Source organism: Aquila chrysaetos, chromosome 25 (genome assembly GCF_900496995.4).
Source record: "Aquila chrysaetos chrysaetos chromosome 25, bAquChr1.4, whole genome shotgun sequence".
Taxonomy (NCBI): domain Eukaryota; kingdom Metazoa; phylum Chordata; class Aves; order Accipitriformes; family Accipitridae; genus Aquila; species Aquila chrysaetos.
The window spans coordinates 18,167,995-18,183,963 of NC_044028.1; the positions used below are offsets into that span (position 1 = coordinate 18,167,995).

At 56.3% G+C, this 15,969-nt stretch overlaps 2 protein-coding genes across 8 annotated transcripts; one reads left to right on the forward strand and one right to left on the reverse strand.

The window, feature by feature from the left end:
• Nucleotides 1-50: 50 nt before the first annotated feature.
• Nucleotides 51-5,194, reverse strand: NUBP2 (nucleotide binding protein 2). Of its 2 annotated transcripts, XM_030001846.2 has the most exons (7): nt 5,095-5,193; nt 3,748-3,866; nt 2,832-3,030; nt 2,342-2,496; nt 2,016-2,126; nt 1,631-1,700; nt 651-1,018 (listed from the first exon to the last, which is right to left on the reverse strand). In XM_030001846.2, the coding sequence occupies exons 1-7, from the start codon at nt 5,111-5,113 to the stop codon at nt 873-875; spliced, it is 819 nt and encodes a 272-aa protein (XP_029857706.1). In that variant the 5' UTR covers nt 5,114-5,193; the 3' UTR covers nt 651-872. The 2 variants fall into 2 exon arrangements, with proteins under 2 accessions (XP_040976262.1, XP_029857706.1); XM_041120328.1 differs by lacking the exon at nt 1,631-1,700 and having other exon boundaries at nt 51-1,018; nt 5,095-5,194.
• Nucleotides 5,195-5,347: 153 nt separating this feature from the next.
• SPSB3 (splA/ryanodine receptor domain and SOCS box containing 3) lies at nt 5,348-14,711 on the forward strand. Of its 6 annotated transcripts, none has more exons than XM_041120329.1 (7): nt 5,348-5,521; nt 7,554-7,702; nt 9,642-9,819; nt 10,596-10,783; nt 12,688-12,790; nt 13,252-13,377; nt 13,688-14,711. In XM_041120329.1, the coding sequence occupies exons 1-7, from the start codon at nt 5,500-5,502 to the stop codon at nt 14,029-14,031; spliced, it is 1,110 nt and encodes a 369-aa protein (XP_040976263.1). In that variant the 5' UTR covers nt 5,348-5,499; the 3' UTR covers nt 14,032-14,711. The 6 variants fall into 6 exon arrangements, with proteins under 6 accessions (XP_040976263.1, XP_029857692.1, XP_029857694.1 ...); XM_030001832.2 differs by having other exon boundaries at nt 5,383-5,517; XM_030001834.2 differs by having other exon boundaries at nt 5,502-5,553.
• The last annotated feature ends 1,258 nt before the right edge of the window (nt 14,712-15,969 follow it).

Here is a 15,969-nt window from a genome sequence, read left to right on the forward strand (position 1 = left end):
TCACAGCTACAATGAGGCCTGAAGCCATGGAAAAGCAGAAGTCACAGACCTGGATTTTAAGAAAAGTGTTTACTGCTTGGAACCTTTAAAAATATTCCTGAGTCACAATAACCCCCAGCAGACCAAAAAGGTCTTGTTTCCAGCACAGCGGGATGCAGACCTCAGACAGGTGGTAGATCTCCTGAAGACATTTTCTGATGCGAAGCACATGCCGTGCCCTCATTGGCCCATCAGGAACCGGTGATCTGAGATTTCAGAGCAAGGTGGCCTGGCTTGAGTCCACATCAGAGCATCCAGCCACTCAAACTCACCAGCCACTGAACCAAGTGCCATACAATCCATGATGCAAGGAAAGCAGCAGGAGAAGGCAGCAGCGCATGGATCCAGATGATCGGTGCTGTTTGGATTCATTGAGGGAAGAACAGTCGATGGCGTTTGCCACTGTAGCTGCACCAGGTGATCACCAGAAGCACCGCAGCGTACAAGACACCATGGACACAAGCTAGAGCTCCCCAAGCACCCACACAATGGCTGGCTGCAGAGGAAAGGGCTGCATGGGTAGGGCTAGGAACAACTGTACCGTCTGGGCAGAGCACTGCCACATTGAGAAGGCTAGAAGCAGGCTGTGCTGTGCAGGCAGGAACGAACACCCGTGCAGGGTTTCTTCGGATCGGGGGGGGTGGAGCAGTACTTCCCTTTTTGGATCACTGTGAGTGGCACCGATGCTGTGCTCCCCCCTCCCTCCCTCACCTCCCACTGAGACAGTTTTATAGTTAAACAGCTTCTGCATCCTCCTTCCCCACCGGCATGGGCGGCTGGTGGTGCTGCTAGGCCAGGGGCTCAGCCGGCAAGAGTCCAGCTCCACACCCTCCTCAGGAGCTCCGCTGCAACGTACCATCCAAGATCTGCTGGGTGATGTGAGCCAAGGCAGGGAAGGCAGAGCTCTTGGGAAACTCTTGGATGAAGTCTCTGCCTTCTTCCAAGCTCTGGCTGAGTTGGGGGTCCAGGGGAACACAGCCTGTGGGATAGGAGAAATGGGGAGAGTGACTGCTTGCTCATTGTAAGGCAAAGGCTGGAGTCAGGATTAAAAAAATACCCTGCCAGAGTCATCTCCAGGAGACGCAGTAGGAAAGGCGGCAACCACTACCCTCACTGAGCTCTCCAGGAGCTACTTCTCACTTGCAACCACTTCCTCTGGGTCCAAGACCCCACCCCACCACAGCGCTTTGGGAGAGACGCTCTTCCCTCCCGATCCCCCAGCCCTGTCCGGAGGGCAGGGTTCAGCCCTCAGCCCCCCATTTCTCAGGGAGGCTCCAGGGCATTTCAGGTTGGTTCTTGTGCAGCTTCAGGCTTGCTCACTCTGTCACCACAATGTCAGCAGCCAGACCGGGCTGCTGACCATCACCACCTCTGCCCCAGCAGGGGCCAGATGTCCACTCTGAGCAGTTTGGATGGCAAAGAAGCAAAACAAGAACGACACCTCACCTCTGACCAGGTAACGGGGGCTCACAGGGACTGGAATCCAGCCTGCCTGCCCCTGTGACTCTGCATCTCTCCACTCAAGCACTCCCACAGTACCATGCAGACATCACCTCTAACCACACAGAGCTCTGCTCAAGAGGCCACTCACCTAGGAAGGGGACCCCCGCATGCTTGGCCAGCTCCTCACCTCCCCCTTTGGAAAAGATGTTTGTGCACTCCTGAAGGAGGAAGAGCAAAAGCAGCAAGTCATAAACCCGAGCCCTGTGTGACAGGGCAGGCGCTGCCTGCACATGAGTAGAGCCAGCTCCCCTCCACCTTCCTAGCCTCAGGGCACTGCCTTTGCCCCTGCCCTCCCCCAGCTCTCTTCAGGAAAGCAGAGCCAGTGCCTTCTTCCAAAGCTGACACACAGCAACTGGCAGCTTCTAGTCTCCCTGGCTCACAGAATCACCCTCGTGGCACTTGCTGATTTTCCACCCGAGGCACCGCATCACAAACAAGAACCTGCAATAGCCGAGAAGTGACAATAAACTCACCGAGCAGTGCGGACAGATGAAGCCGCTCATGTTCTCCACGATACCGAGAACTCGTAAGCCCGTCTTCTTACAGAATGTCAGCTCTCTCCTCACATCTCCCACAGACACAGCCTGCAGGGGAGAACAGCAGAGGTTAGGGATGTCTATCCAGACTGACCATGGGTCCGCAGCAGGCATGCATCAAATGAGGCGGATGTGTAGAACAAGCAGCCACAGACAGGCCTGTGCAAACACCCACCTGGGGTGCATATTTCCGCCCCCCAACCCATGTTCAGAGGCAGAAGCCTGCCCAGGAGCTCCAGTTCAGCCCCAGCCAGCTGCCCTACCTGGGGTGTTGTGACCAGGATTGCTCCAAGCGGCTTGTAGGGCCGCAGGGCCTCCACCGTGGAGATGTGCTCGTCGGATGTGCCCGGCGGCGTGTCCACGATGAGGAAGTCCAAGTCCCCCCAGGCCACATCAGCAACAAATTGTTTGATCAAAGCTACAGAAATAAAAGGGGCATTAAAAAAAAAAAGGCAACAGGTTTCACCAGGTGCCCTGGGAGCTGTAGGCCAGGCAGGGCAGGGGTCAGGAGGCACCCTGGGTGACGAGGGCCCAGGGAGAGACAGCAGGGCTATCTGTCAGCACAACACATGCTGCACTCTCCCCATCTGAGTGATCTGAACCTACTCCTGCAGAACAGGAGCCTTGTTCCTCTAAGGAATGACCTGCCCAGAAAAACCTGGCCCCCAGCAGGAGCCAGCACCACCTCCAGGAGGGTTCACAGAAGGTTCCCAGCACTGGAAGGTGGCCACCAACAGCAAAACCCAACCGTACCATTTTTCTTGGGTCCTCTCCATACCACGGCATCATCTGGCTTCTCCAGCAGGAAGCCGATGGACATGAGCGAGATGCTTTTATCTTGGTCCACAAAGACAGGGACCCAGCCGCTGTCACACTGGTGCACGTCGTTGTCCTGCGCCCTGAACATGCGGGGTATGCTGGGGCCACACAGGTCCACATCCAGGATCCCCACCTGCAGGCGATGAGGCAGAGCCCTTCAGGCAGGGCTGAGCACAGTTGCAGCACCCAGCTACGCTCCTTCCCTGGGTGAGGGGAGGCAGAATCCAAATTTCAGCTGCTTGCAGCACTTTACAGAATGGACTCTGTAGCTCAGCAGCCAGATTTGAAACACAGTTTCAAAGAACTGCTTTAAAGTCTGACTGCCCTCCTGGCCTCCTTCCCTCTGAGGAGGATCTCCTGGGTATTTCCAGGCACTTTGGGGAGATCTTTATGCCAGACAGCTGTCAGGATCCAAGTGGCATTGGCTGCACAGAGCCTTTAAAAAAAATCCTCAGGGAATTCAGCCTGTCTCATGCCCACACAGTTCCCCTTTGTCCCCATTGGGACGCTGTCCTTCAGCTCACCCACTTCACTCCACAAAGGGAGTGTGTGTTACACCACAAACCAGCAAAGTCATTTCTCAGTGCCTCAGTATCAAAACCAGCAACAAGTCTGGGTTGATTTTAGTCTCTTGGATGAAGGGGAAAAGAGTGGCAGTTACCCACACTGGATCACACAAACACAGAAAAAAAAATCCCTTGAACTGCTATCACAAACAGCATTTTCACACAGAGAATCCACACGCTGCCCACACAGGACACACACATACATAAAGGATGAGCAAAACCCAGCCCAACTGCAGGTCAGGAAGGAGAAGACAGAGCTCAGCATCCCACAGACCCTCCCTCACCTTCTTCCCGGAGTGCCGCAGTGACAGAGCCAGCTCGGTGGCGATTGTGCTCTTCCCCACACCGCCCTTCCCGGAGAGCACCAGCAGGATGTGCCGCACCCCAGCCAGGTTGCTTCTCTCTGGAAGGAATGATAACAAGGCATCAGAGTCTCTTCTGATGCAAGACAGCAGCACCTGACAGGTCAGCACAGAGACACGGGGCTCTGCTGAGAGCGATGGTGGTTGTCACTGCTCCAACAAGTCTGGTTTAAGCATAAGGGAGAGTGAAAGAAGAGGTGGATGCGCCACAGCCCTTTTGCCATCAGAAAAGGAACAATAAGAGCAATGGCACTAAAGAGTCTGTGGGGAGTAAAGGCTTTGTCCTGATGACCTAAGCGGCAATTGGGCAGCAAAGCAATAAACACCCACAGGGCCTTGTAATGCTGGGCCTACGCCAGGTTCAGCCTGAGCCCTCTCGGGGAATGGCTGGGAGGCTGTCAGTGAGGTCAGGCCCTTGGCGTTTCCTTCCTCCACGCCACATCAGTCACCTCCCCGCCGTCCCAGGCTCCTCTCCAGCCTCCATGCTGTCTCTTGCTGTGTTGTCAGTGCCGCTCGGGTCTCTGCTCCGGGTTCAGCCGCTGCATCCCATCAACGCAGAGCCGAGAGCGGGGAATGCTCGGGGCCGGTTTCCCCGGCCTGCGGCTGCACGGGCAGCAGAGGGTCAGACCTGGCACTTGGGCAGCAGCCGAGCAAACGCCACCCACCCACCCGGGCCCGCGTTCCCGGGCACGCCGTCACCACCGGCCACTGACTCACCGCGCCTGGCCTGGCCCGCCCCCGCGTCCCTCCCGCATCACAGCGGCACCGGGACCGGCACCGGCGGCATGGAGCCCGCACGCACCATGGCAGACCTCATCCGCACTTCCACCGACGGTAACGGCGCTCGGCCCCAATAACGGAGAAGGGGAGAAGAAGGGGGGGCGGGGAGAGGGGGACGGAGCCCCGCTGTGAGATGCTCCCGGGATACCGGCCCGGTGACACCGGCAGCCCCGCACCAGGCCCGGTTACTCGGCGCTCCCCCCCGCAGCGGGAGCCAGAGCCGGGTCTCCGGCAAGGCCCAGCGCCGCTCCCCGGTAACCGGGCCCCGGCCCGGCCCGAGGACTGCGGAGCTCCCCTCACCAGCAGCCAGGCCCCATCACCACGGCACCCGGCCAGGCCCCGTCACTCCGGGGGGGACGTCCCCCGCGAGGTGCGCTGGGGCCCCCGCCAGGCCCCGTCACCCCAGGATCCCCCATCCCCACGGAAGGCCGGCTCCAGCCCGGCAGCCCCGGGAGAAACTGTCCGGCCGCGGACCCCACCACCGCTCACCCCCTGCCGCCTCCTCCATGCTGATACCGGGGACCACCCGCTTCCGCCTTCCGCCGGGTTAAAGCCCCGCCTCCGCGGACTGACAGGCGCCGTCCCCAATCGCGAGCCGCACGCTCATCGGGAACCCGGCCCCCCCAGGCTCTGCAACCAATCCAATCCTCTGGTCCCCTTCGGCCAGCCAATAGCCTTAGTGCTTTTCGTCCGCGACGCGCGCTCGCCCTTCGAATGGCGCGGCTTGCCGAGGATTGACGCACGGCGCAGCCAGTGGCGCCGTGCTCCCTTCAGCCACCTCCCACTCCCTCCTCCTTCAGCTGTGAGCGACGGGGAGCTCAGCCAACGGCGAAGGGGCGCGGCGCAGACGCAGCCAATGGGCGCCTGAGGGGCGGTGTCGAGAGAGGATTGTTTATGTCCCGGGAGGGGAAAGTAGGTCAGACCGCGGCGGCGGGGCCGGGCCGCGGGGTAACGCCGGGCCGGGACCGGGACCGGGACCGGGACGCGGTTGGGATCCGGGATCTGGGGGCCGAGGCCGAGGCCGAGGCCTGGGCCGGGCCGGGCTGGGCTGGGCTAGGTTGTGCGGCCCAAGCGCGGCGGCCTGGCCTGGTCCGGCCGCGCCTCAGCTGCGCGGGACAGCCGGGGCTCCGGTGCCCGCCCTCCGGCGGAGCCGCCTGCCGCTGAGGTCAGGCCGGGGGCTGTCAGGGAGAGGGGACCGGGCCGCGGCTGCCCGCGGTGCGGAGCCCCTTGGATGGCCGGTCGCCCCCGGCCCCGCCACCGTCTGCGCTGCTGGGTGCCTGGGGAAGCGCTGCCCCGGCGAGTGGGGCTGGGGGGGTTCCGTCCAGGGCGCGGCCTCCGGGCCCGGAGGGCTGTCACCGCGGAGGGAAGCCCTGCAGCGGCTCCCCGGACTGCCCGTCGGGCTCAGCCCTTGGGCCAAAGCGTGGAGGAGCAGCCAGGACCCGGCTGGCAGGGAGCTGCAGCCAGGGCGGTGGGCACCGTGCGGTTCAGGGCCTGCAGCCATCTGTCTCCTCGGACCCACGAAAAGGCCTCAACAGCCCTAGGTTCCCCTCTGGGGTGAGAGACTGGCTTTGCCCTTGGTGCTGGATCACATACTGGGGCAAATGCCGTGCTATGCCAGCTCTACCCCCTCAGCCCTGGCCTTAGCGAGGTGCTGGGAGAGCAGAGCTGTTGCGTTTGGCTGCTGTGGGTTCTCTTCAAAGCCGGAGAAGGGGAACTCTGGTGTGGTTTTAGGTGCTTTCCCAGCATGACTGTGTTTGGCAGAGGTGAGAGCCCACTGGTTTCAGCGGGTGGGATGCCCAGAGGCCATCAGAGCATCTGTGGGCACCTGCACAACCGGCCGTGGCTCGGCCTGTCCTGCTTTTCCAGGACCTGCTGGCCCATTGGGGACTGAGGTGCAGGAGGAACAGGGATGGGTGCCGTATAGCAGGCACAGGATTCGCGTGCACTCAGGGCCCACCTGCTGCACATCAGGGAAGGACTGGAGCAGGTGTGGGCATGCAGAGCGGCTGTCTGTGGCAGGGAGGCCGCCACAGAGGCTGAGCAGAGGGAGCAGGTTCAAGGGATGGGAAAGGGGGTTACAGCCCTGCAGGTGCCTCTTGGTGGGGAGTTATTTTCTGCAAAGATAAACTTCAGGGAAAATGAGATTGGGCATTGAGGTTCCCTTGTTGCATCCAGTGCAATGCTCCCGTGCGGTGGCTGGGAGCTGGTGTTGTCTGTCAGGCTGTACGCAGGGAAGGAGCCTGTGGAAATCTGTCTCTGAATAACACCCCTGCTTGAGTCAGGAGACAGGCAACTGCTTCGCTTCTGTCTGTTGCCCTTGAGGCAAGTCGGGACAGGTCCGTGAAAAGGCCGGTTTCCCATCAGCGAGCAAGAAAGTGGTCTCTCCCCCACCCCAAACGCTGAGAGCAAAGTCTTCTCTCAGTGGGCAGTGGCTCAGAGGTGAACAGTCTTCCCCGCAGTCAGACACATGCAGCTCAGCTGCGCAGGGGCCAGGGTGGTGCAGGTGGCCAAGCAGCACGGCTGGAGCCCAGGCAGCTGCCGGAGGGTGACCAGGCACCCGTGAGGCCGTGCCTTGGTGGCTGATGATCCTGATGCTCCCCAGGCCAGCGGTGAGAGGTGGACGCTGGATCTGCGTGCTGTGGAGGGGGCAGCTGCTGCTGGGTCTTTGGGAGCATTTCTGGGGGCCAGTTCAACACGTGGGCTCGGGGAGAAGTTGACCCTGGGTGGTGAAAGAGGTTGAAGTTTGCAGAGGCTCGTGATGTGGGAGGAACTTACTTTGCGTCAGTTTATCCATTGATGCGGCCTGTGCAGATGTGGTTCGTGCTGATCTGTTCCCAGCGGGGCTATGGTGACCTGGGAAAGGTTGCTTCAGAGGGCAGAGCCCGGTGGGTGGCAGGTGGAAGCAGAACATGGCTGCTGTGTGTAACCTCCTCTCCCTTGCCCCCCAGCTTACCTCTCTCAGAACACCATGGCACGACGCACGCGGAGCAGCAGGGCCTGGCACTTCGTCCTGAGTGGCGTGCGGCGCGAAGCAGACACCCGGGCGGTTGCCTTGGCCACCGGTGCACGTGGCTGGGGCTACGACTCTGATGGGCAGGTAGGCTGGCGCTCGCGTGGCTCTGAAGCGACACGAAGGAAAGCTTTCCTCTCCCCCGACAGCAGGCACTTACTCAGGGTCTGTGTAACTGAGCAGCTAGTACTTCAGCAGGCAGAACTGGCCAAAGTCAGAAAAGACTTAACATACAGGCTGTCTGATGAGCCTCCTCCAAGCTCTAATGTGGGGTGTGGGGCTCCCAGCACATCTTCTCAAGGCAGGGAAGGCTAAGCTGCCCATAGTCTGCTCCCCAGTTGTGCACCACAGCTCTGTCGTTAGCTGAGCCAGGGAGCTGATCGCTACTAAGCCAAATGCTTTTTTAAGCATATAATGTGTGTGTGTCTTGTATAAAGTACATACAGTATTTTTTAAATATTCTTTTTTAAGTAGTGATCTAAATATGTGTTTAAACTGGATCAGTTCTTGAATCTGGCTTGCTATACGGCTGTACTAACTTCTGGTCTTTGTGTGGCTGGTAGGTGGTCGTGGAGGGAGTGGGGCTGCTTCAGTCTGTGAAGTTACATTCTCAGATATCTTCAAACTGAAATTCTCTCACGTTTCCTGCTCTGTAACGTGCACATCACTTCTGAACCTGGCCCGGGCATGCAGGTGTGCTGGAAGATGGCAACACAGCAGGAAAAGCAGTCAGTAAAACAGTGCAAGGAGTGACTTAGATTCACCTCTGCCATACCTCACTCTTTTCCCCAGTTCTTGAGCATGTGAGTTCAGTTCCCTGTGCAGTGGTGGGGACGCAAGGAACTGCTCCTGGAGCTTCAAAGCTAGGCTAAAGCCTTACGAGGCCACTCTCAGAGCGTGGTGTCCAAACCCAGGCACTGTGCTCCCAGAAAATGAGCCTTTTCTCTGCAGTTGGAGTTGCTTTGTGTTTCTGCAGTAATGGGAATGCCTGGATTTCTAGATAGCTGTAGTTAGGAAGGGCCAATGAATGACAGAAATCAAGCTTTTTAATGTGCACGCTGGAGAAGGAGGGGTGGGCAGTACATAAGTAAGCCCGAGTCATTTCACACAGCTACAAGAACATGAGTTTAAAGGATTTTTGTCTTTAAGTACTGCTTACAAAGTCTGCCATGGGGGTGAATACGAGCAGGTACACCTGACCAGCATGTAAACCCAGAGTAACTCGCTGTAGTCTGTGGTAAGAGACTCCATTAGGTGATGCCAAGCCTCCCATAACATAGGGAGCGAGACGGGGCTTTGACTCTTACAGCGTCCAGTGCAGGGGCACTTTGGTCTCTTGGCACTGGGGAACAGTAAATCAAGTTTTTGTGTTCATGCATGAAAGTAAACAAAAGCCTTTTAATCCTTCCGTAGGTTCCCTGTGGGCCTGTCTGCAGTGCTGGCGTGAGGAGCTGCAGCCGTACTGCTGAACTGGTTCCCCTTTGTTCTGCCCTCTCCTCTGCCTAGCCTCCTGTCCCTTTTCCTCCTCATCTTGTTTGCCTCTCTCTCTCTCCCCTCCATCAGCTCCCAGGCTTTCTAGAGCAGTGGTTGTCAGCTGTGTGCTCTGCTTTTGTGGTGCCTTGGCTGGGGTCTCCAAATGGCTGTAACCTGCCCATTGAAAACCATAGCTTTAGCACAAGAGTTTTCTTAAAAAATGCATGTTAAAGACTTGGACTGTCACATTGCTTGCCTGCTGTGACAGCTCCTTGCCCCTGGAAGGCACAAAGAACATACCCGCATTGTAGAATGCCCGGTGCCGAGAGGTCTCTGCAGCTCAGACAGATGCTAGCCAGGTCCCAAAGCAGGGCAATTCAACTGGCACAGCCCCTTGCCTCCCTGGATGCTGGGCCAGGCTGGGGCATGATGCAGCCATGCCGCCACCAGCGCTGGATAACCTCCCCGCACCAGACCTCGCAGGCCTCTGCCAGCCCAGCTCCCTGAGCCTGAGGGTGTTCAGTAGTGACCATTCCTCTGCTCTCCCTGGCAGCACAGCGACTCGGATTCGGAGCCGGAGTTTTCCTCCCTCTCGCCTTCCATCCCAAGCGCCATCCCTGTGACTGGGGAGTCCTACTGCAACTGCGAGAACCAGAGCGAAGCGCCCTACTGCTCCAGCCTGCACGCCCTCCACCGCGTCAAGGACTGCCAGTGTGGCGAGGAGGATGAGTGTAAGGAAGGGGCTCCCCAACAGCCCGCCGTAGTCCTTTGGGGTTTGAGGTGGGTGCAGTCCTGGCCTGGCGGCATGGACTGCACCCCTGCACGGATCCTTTGCTTTCCACGGGGGCCTTTATCTCTGTCCCAGTGTGCGGTGCTCCCTTGTTTACATCTCAAGGCTGCATAGACTGTAGGAAGATTACAAGCACGTGCCTCCTGTGAAGTTTCAAGGGCTAAGTGCTGAACTTGTTAACGCATCACAGTTCACCTCTGGGGACCTGCTTTCAAATCCAGCTTAGGCCACCAGTGAAACTGGCCCTTGTGGTTACAGCCCTCTTGCAGCTGATCCCTGGTATCGCTGGCAGGGTGCCTGGCTGCATGACAGGGCATGCTCAGAGCAGAGGAGAGAGGTAGGCAGAGGGTGGGCTTGGGCTGGCCGAGAAAGCCTGTGGTGTAGCGGAGCTACCTCTTGAGCCTATGAGAAGTGTAGGAAGAAAGGAGGCTCTGCCTGGATCTGCGGAGCCTTGTGTTAACCAAAATGAGAACTGGTGAATGCTGACAGCTTTAGGATCAGAGCACTGAACAGTCCCTGGTGAGACACTGCAGAATAGTTCAGGCCTCACACGACTCTCCAGTGTGCACAGCTTAGGATTTACCCTCTTAAATGGTAAAAAAAATGAAATAAAAACCCTGACAGGCCTTCAAAACAAATGTCCGCTTGTGCTTTGGATTGGGGATTGCTCCCTGAGGGCCTTTGCCCATCCTTGTCTCCTCTGTGCTTCCTGAACAGATTTTGACTGGGTGTGGGATGACCTGAATAAGTCGACAGCCACCCTGCTGACCTGCGACAACCGCAAGGTGAACTTCCACATGGAGTACAGCTGTGGCACTGCCGCTATCCGGGGGAACAAAGAGCTGGCAGATGGGCAGCACTTCTGGGAGATCAAGATGACGTCCCCAGTCTATGGCACAGACATGGTACGTGGGGCAGAGTCACTTACAGGCACACAGAAATGTCCAGTATTCTTTGAACAGGGACTGGGAGAATGAAGAACCACCCACCGTAGCAGAAGATCAGGTTTGAGGCCATCTAAGGAACCTGAATGTGCACAAGTCCATGGGACCTGATTAGATGCATCTGTGGGGCCTGAGGGAACTGGCAGATGAAGTGCCTAAGCCACTATCCATCATATTTGAGAAGTTGTGGCAGTCCAGGGAGGTTCCCACTGGAAAAGGGGAAACATAATCCCCATTTTTAAAAAGGGGAAAAAAGGAAGACCCAGGGAACTATAGGCCAGCCAGTCTCACCTCTGTGCCTGGCAAGATCATGGAGTAGATCCTCCTGGAAAGTATGCTAGGGCATATGGAAAATAAGGAGGTGATTGGTGACAGTCAGCATGGCTTCACTAAGGGCAAACTGTGCCTGACAAATTTGGTGGCCTTCTACGATGGTGTTACAGCGTTGGTGGATAAGGGAAGAGCAACTGACATCATCTACCTGGACTTGCACAAAGCATTTGACACTGTCCCACGTGACATCCTTGTCTCTAAAATGGAGAGACATGGATTTGACAGATGGACCACTTGGTCGATGAGGAATTGGCTGGATGGTCACTCAAAGAGTTGCGGTCAACAGCTCAATGTCTGAGTGGAGACCAGTGATGAGTGGTGTTCCTCGGGGGTCAGTATTGGGACCAGTGCTGTTGAACATCTTTGTTGGTAACATGGCCAGTGGGATTGAGTGCACCCTCAGCAAGTTTGCCAATGACACCAAGCTGTGTGGTGCAGTCGATGTGCTGGAGGGAAGGGATGCCATCCAGAGGGACCTTGACAGGCTTGAGAGGTGGGCCCATGCGAAACTCATGAAGTTCAACAAGGCCAAGGGCAAGGTCCTGCACATGGGACGGGGCAATCCCAAGCACAAATACAGCCTGGGTGATGAGTGGATTGAGAGCAGCCCTGCGGAGGACTTGGGGGTGCTGGTGGATGAAAAACTGAATATGAGCCGGCAGTGCGCACTCGCAGCCCAGAAAGCCAACCATATCCTGGGCTGCATCAGAAGCAGTGTGACCAGCAGGTCGAGGGAGGTGATTCTCCCCCTCTGCCCACTCTGGCGAGACCCCCCCCCCGGAGTATTGTGCTCAGCTCTGAGGCCCCCAACATAAGAAGGAGATGGACCTGTTGGAGCGAGTCCAGAGGAGGGTCATGAAGATAATCGGATGGCTGGAGCACCTCTCCTATGAAGACAGGCTGAGAGAGTTGGGGTTGTTCAGCCTGGAGAAGAGAAGGCTCCAGGGAGACCTTATATCAGCCTTCCAGTAATTAAAGGGGGCCTACAGGAAGGGTGGGGAGGAACTCCTCATCAGGGAGTGTAGTGATAGGATGAGGGGTAATGGTTTTAAACTGAAAGAGGGTAGATTTAGATTAGATATGAGGAAGAAATTCCTTACTGTGAGGGTGGTGAGGCACTGGAACAGGTTGCCCAGAGAGGTTGTGGATGCCCCATCCCTGGAAGTATTCAAGGTCAGGTTGGATGGGGCTTTGAGCAACCTATTGTAGTGGGAGGTGTCTCTGCCCATGGCAGGGGGGTTGGAACTAGATGATCTTTAAGGTCCCTTCCAACCCAAACCATTCTATGATTCTATGAACAGGACAGCAACCTTCTCCAGCAGTTCGGCTGGGCTGCCTCACTTAGGTAAGGAAACTGGAGCTGGGAGCCTTCAAGTCCATCCTGAAACCTCTGACGTGGCTTCACCAAAACCTCTGGGTGTTTTGGACTGTGCCAAGAAACGGAGGGGAGAGCCAGAGGTGGAGTCTCGGTTGTGTTTTGTTGCTCGAAAAGACACTAAGCTTGTGTTCTTCTTCCTGGCCTTGCCTCCCAGATGGTGGGAATTGGGACGTCGGATGTGAATCTGGACAAGTACCGCCACACCTTCTGCAGCCTGCTGGGCAAGGACGAGGACAGCTGGGGACTGTCCTACACAGGTAACGCAGGCAGGGCAGTGGCAGAGGGCAGGAGGGCGGGAAGGGCAGCAGCGGGCATAAGCGTTGTCCAGAGGGGTTGAGAAGTAAATGATCTGAATGGGATCGAGGCCAAAAAGGCCACCAGGCCTGCAAGTTAATGACAACAGGAGTGGCTGCCTGCAGCCCTTAGCTCTTGGAGCATCTCACCTCGCCTGCGTTTTGCAGACCCCTTAGGACTGGTGCGTGAACCTCCAGGGCACCTGGACTGCCGGTTGCACGTCACTGGTTGGGGGTTTCAGTGCCGCTGCCTGTGCTCTGGTATTGCAAAACCTCAAGTTTCCCCTTTTCATTGCCTGCTCTGGGGTGGGAGGGCAGGGATCGGGCAACAGAGGGATTTTTTAGGTACTTACGGGAGTTGGGATGAAGTCATGGAGCTCAGGCTTTTCACTGAATGCCATTTTTCTTTTTTTTCTTGTTTTAAGGACTCCTGCATCACAAAGGAGACAAAACCAACTTCTCTTCGAGGTTTGGCCAAGGCTCCATCATTGGTGTGCATTTGGACACGTGGCACGGGACACTCACATTCTTCAAAAACCGCAAGTGCATAGGTAAGAGCAAGGGCAGCCGCAGTGGCTGGCAGGCAGAGGGACTGGGAGCGGGGAGCAGCGCAGCTTTGGCTGAACTCAGAGTCTGGCTCCAGTGGGTCTGCAGGAGAAAACGCTGGCATAGTAGAAGACCAAGGCATGAAGCGAGTGGGAGGAAGGTTACGTTTGCTATTTAACATGTTGGGATTTCAAAAGGCTGTTTTCCAAGTGTTTTCCAACAGCTCTGTAGTTAATAGGTTCGGGGTAGCTGGGGAGGAGTGAGATCACCTCATCAAAACTAATGCGAAGCCTCCCTGATGCTGTCCCCTGGCAGGGGTTGCAGCCACGAAGCTGCAGAACAAGAAGTTTTACCCCATGGTGTGCTCGACGGCAGCCAAGAGCAGCATGAAGGTGATCCGCTCCTGCGCCAGCTGCACGTCCCTCCAGTATCTCTGTTGTTACCGCCTGCGCCAGCTCCTGCCTGACTATGTGGACACGCTGGAGGTGCTGCCATTGCCACCAGGACTCAAGCAAGTGCTACACAACAAACTTGGGTGGGTCTTGAGCATGAACTATAGCACGTTGAAGCCTTCCTCCTCCTCATCGGGAAGCGACTCAGATAGCTCCTGTAGCTCAGATGCAGAGGCCTGCCAAAGGAAGAGATGCAGGAGGACGTAATGTCTCTGCAGACGAACTGCTGTGAGGGAGTCGGGTGGGGTTTTGTTCTGCCATTTATGAGGGCCGGCCAGGCCTGGTGCACCTCTTTCTTCATGGGGACATCCATTTCTAATCATTTGGAAAGATTGCTCTTACGCTGTTGGAAATCTTTAGCCTAAACATCCATCACATGCATTGAAAAGACCTGTTGACTCCAAGAGGTCCCAGCTCTGTGCAGCAGGTAAACTGCAGCTAAAGAGCTGAGCTTCATCTCCTGACTTGCTCTCAAAGCCATTGCCTCTTCCTGAAGGATCCATCCCTCTTCTCACTGTCAGCAGAGACAAGATTTAAGGTGGCCTCCTGGTTTCAGAGCATACTAGACTCTAGTCAAATCATGGACTTGACTCATCAAAAGACAAAATCAAAGACCAGCCCCCTCCTCCTAATTGTCATGTGTTGGTTTGGTATCTGCCATGAACTCCTCACACTCTGGGACACGATCAGGCAGCAGCATGTAGGGAAACGGGCTCCTAGAGATGCATCTGCATCACTGTTGTGAAAGAGCAGTTACTTACACGAGTTGAGCTGTTGGTGATCTTTCTCGAGTCCCCAGTGACTTTAATTGCTTTGCATGTTGGCTCCTGCTGTTTCTCCTGTATCAAAGGCTGTATTAAACTGTAATAATAAAAGTAGAAACTGTCTTTCGTTCCTCTTCTGGCCCTTGAAGGCAGGAATCTGAAGGCACTTGTCAAAAATAGCCACGCTAGCACAGCTACCAGCCTGGAGGGGATGTTTTCAATGCAACACTTGTGTGTCAGATCTAGAGGAGGTAAAGGCAGTGGAGATAGATTACCTTGCCTCTGCCCCAGGAGGGAGGGTTCTTGTGCTTCCTGCTGAAACACCGGTCTGGCTGGGATGGATCTTCAGCAGAGCCAGACTGATGCCACAGCACCACGTGCTTGTGGCAGCCCGGCAGCAGAACCAGGTAGGGTCTGCCACTCCTGCAGGACTGGATGCCAACGCCATTCCAGTCCCTGCAGTTTCTGACTGCTTTCCGCAGGGCCTGCGGTCAGCCTGTGGGGCTTTTCCCCGGCCTTTGACCTCTCCTCCAGTGAGCAGCGCATTTGTGGATGATTAGGTCTGAGCTGGCACCATCAGACAAGTGCAAAAGGTATTGGAAAGTGGAAGAGGGTTGAAATAAATAGGATGGGAAATCGCTTTTACCCTGTCCTCTCCATGGGTTTCCTCCCATCATGGTCACTGGGAACACAAAGCTTCAGCTGCTGCCTTTTCCCCTGCTCTCAGTACAGACCTGCAAAGGCTCCGGTAAAGCTTTTTGCACCACGTACATTTATTCCCTGTCAAGCCACAAGACTCCATGCTTTTCCTTCCCACATCACAAATCTTTAAGCGAAGATGGCTCTCGCTTCTCTGGTGACAGGGTTTGAATGAAAACCTTAATGAAGTAGGACAGGCTCTCTGTCAATCCATCTGTATCAGTGCTGCAGCCAGAAAAAACAGCCTTGCTGGATTGTTCCTCCCCAGGAACTAATTCAAGTATTAGCAGATGGAGGCAGAAGAATCCCTGGCAAGGAGGAATTTTGTTCAGAGGATGCCATCCCACTTCTGCAGCACCAGTTGGCATTGCTTTGAGCCAGCAAGCTGCAGTTCATGGAAAGAAGTTCAGGGGTTTCTGTGTCATTGTGGAAGGCCCCAATTAGCAATACCAAAACCTCAGGCATTGGGGGGCGGTCCCTGACCCCTGCTGTCCTGGCTGCAGCTATTTCTGAGGAAAAAACTGAGTGTTTGCTTTGGGAAAAGAGAATCCTATCCTAACCACCATTCGCATGGAGTTTTCTGGAGCCTATCTGGCATTTCCTCATGTTGGGAGTTAAGCCAACAAACTCCCCTCCCCTGCCCTGAGGTCTATGTTACCTTAAGGATGTTGTTCCTCTCTGG

What these genes read in the sequence shown, in the direction of transcription:
- NUBP2 (XM_041120328.1), bottom strand. An exon ending in GAGAGGACCCAAGAAAAATG is followed by an intron (nt 2,497 to 2,831) that starts GTACGGTTGGGT and finishes TTATTTCTGTAG; the next exon opens with CTTTGATCAAACAATTTGTT. An exon ending in TCCTGGTCACAACACCCCAG is followed by an intron (nt 2,127 to 2,341) that starts GTAGGGCAGCTG and finishes TCTCCCCTGCAG; the next exon opens with GCTGTGTCTGTGGGAGATGT.
- SPSB3 (XM_041120329.1), top strand. Translation starts at nt 5,500, where the DNA reads ATGTCCCGGGAGGGGAAAGTAG. An exon ending in GTGTGGCGAGGAGGATGAGT is followed by an intron (nt 9,820 to 10,595) that starts GTAAGGAAGGGG and finishes CTTCCTGAACAG; the next exon opens with ATTTTGACTGGGTGTGGGAT. An exon ending in CAGTCTATGGCACAGACATG is followed by an intron (nt 10,784 to 12,687) that starts GTACGTGGGGCA and finishes CTTGCCTCCCAG; the next exon opens with ATGGTGGGAATTGGGACGTC.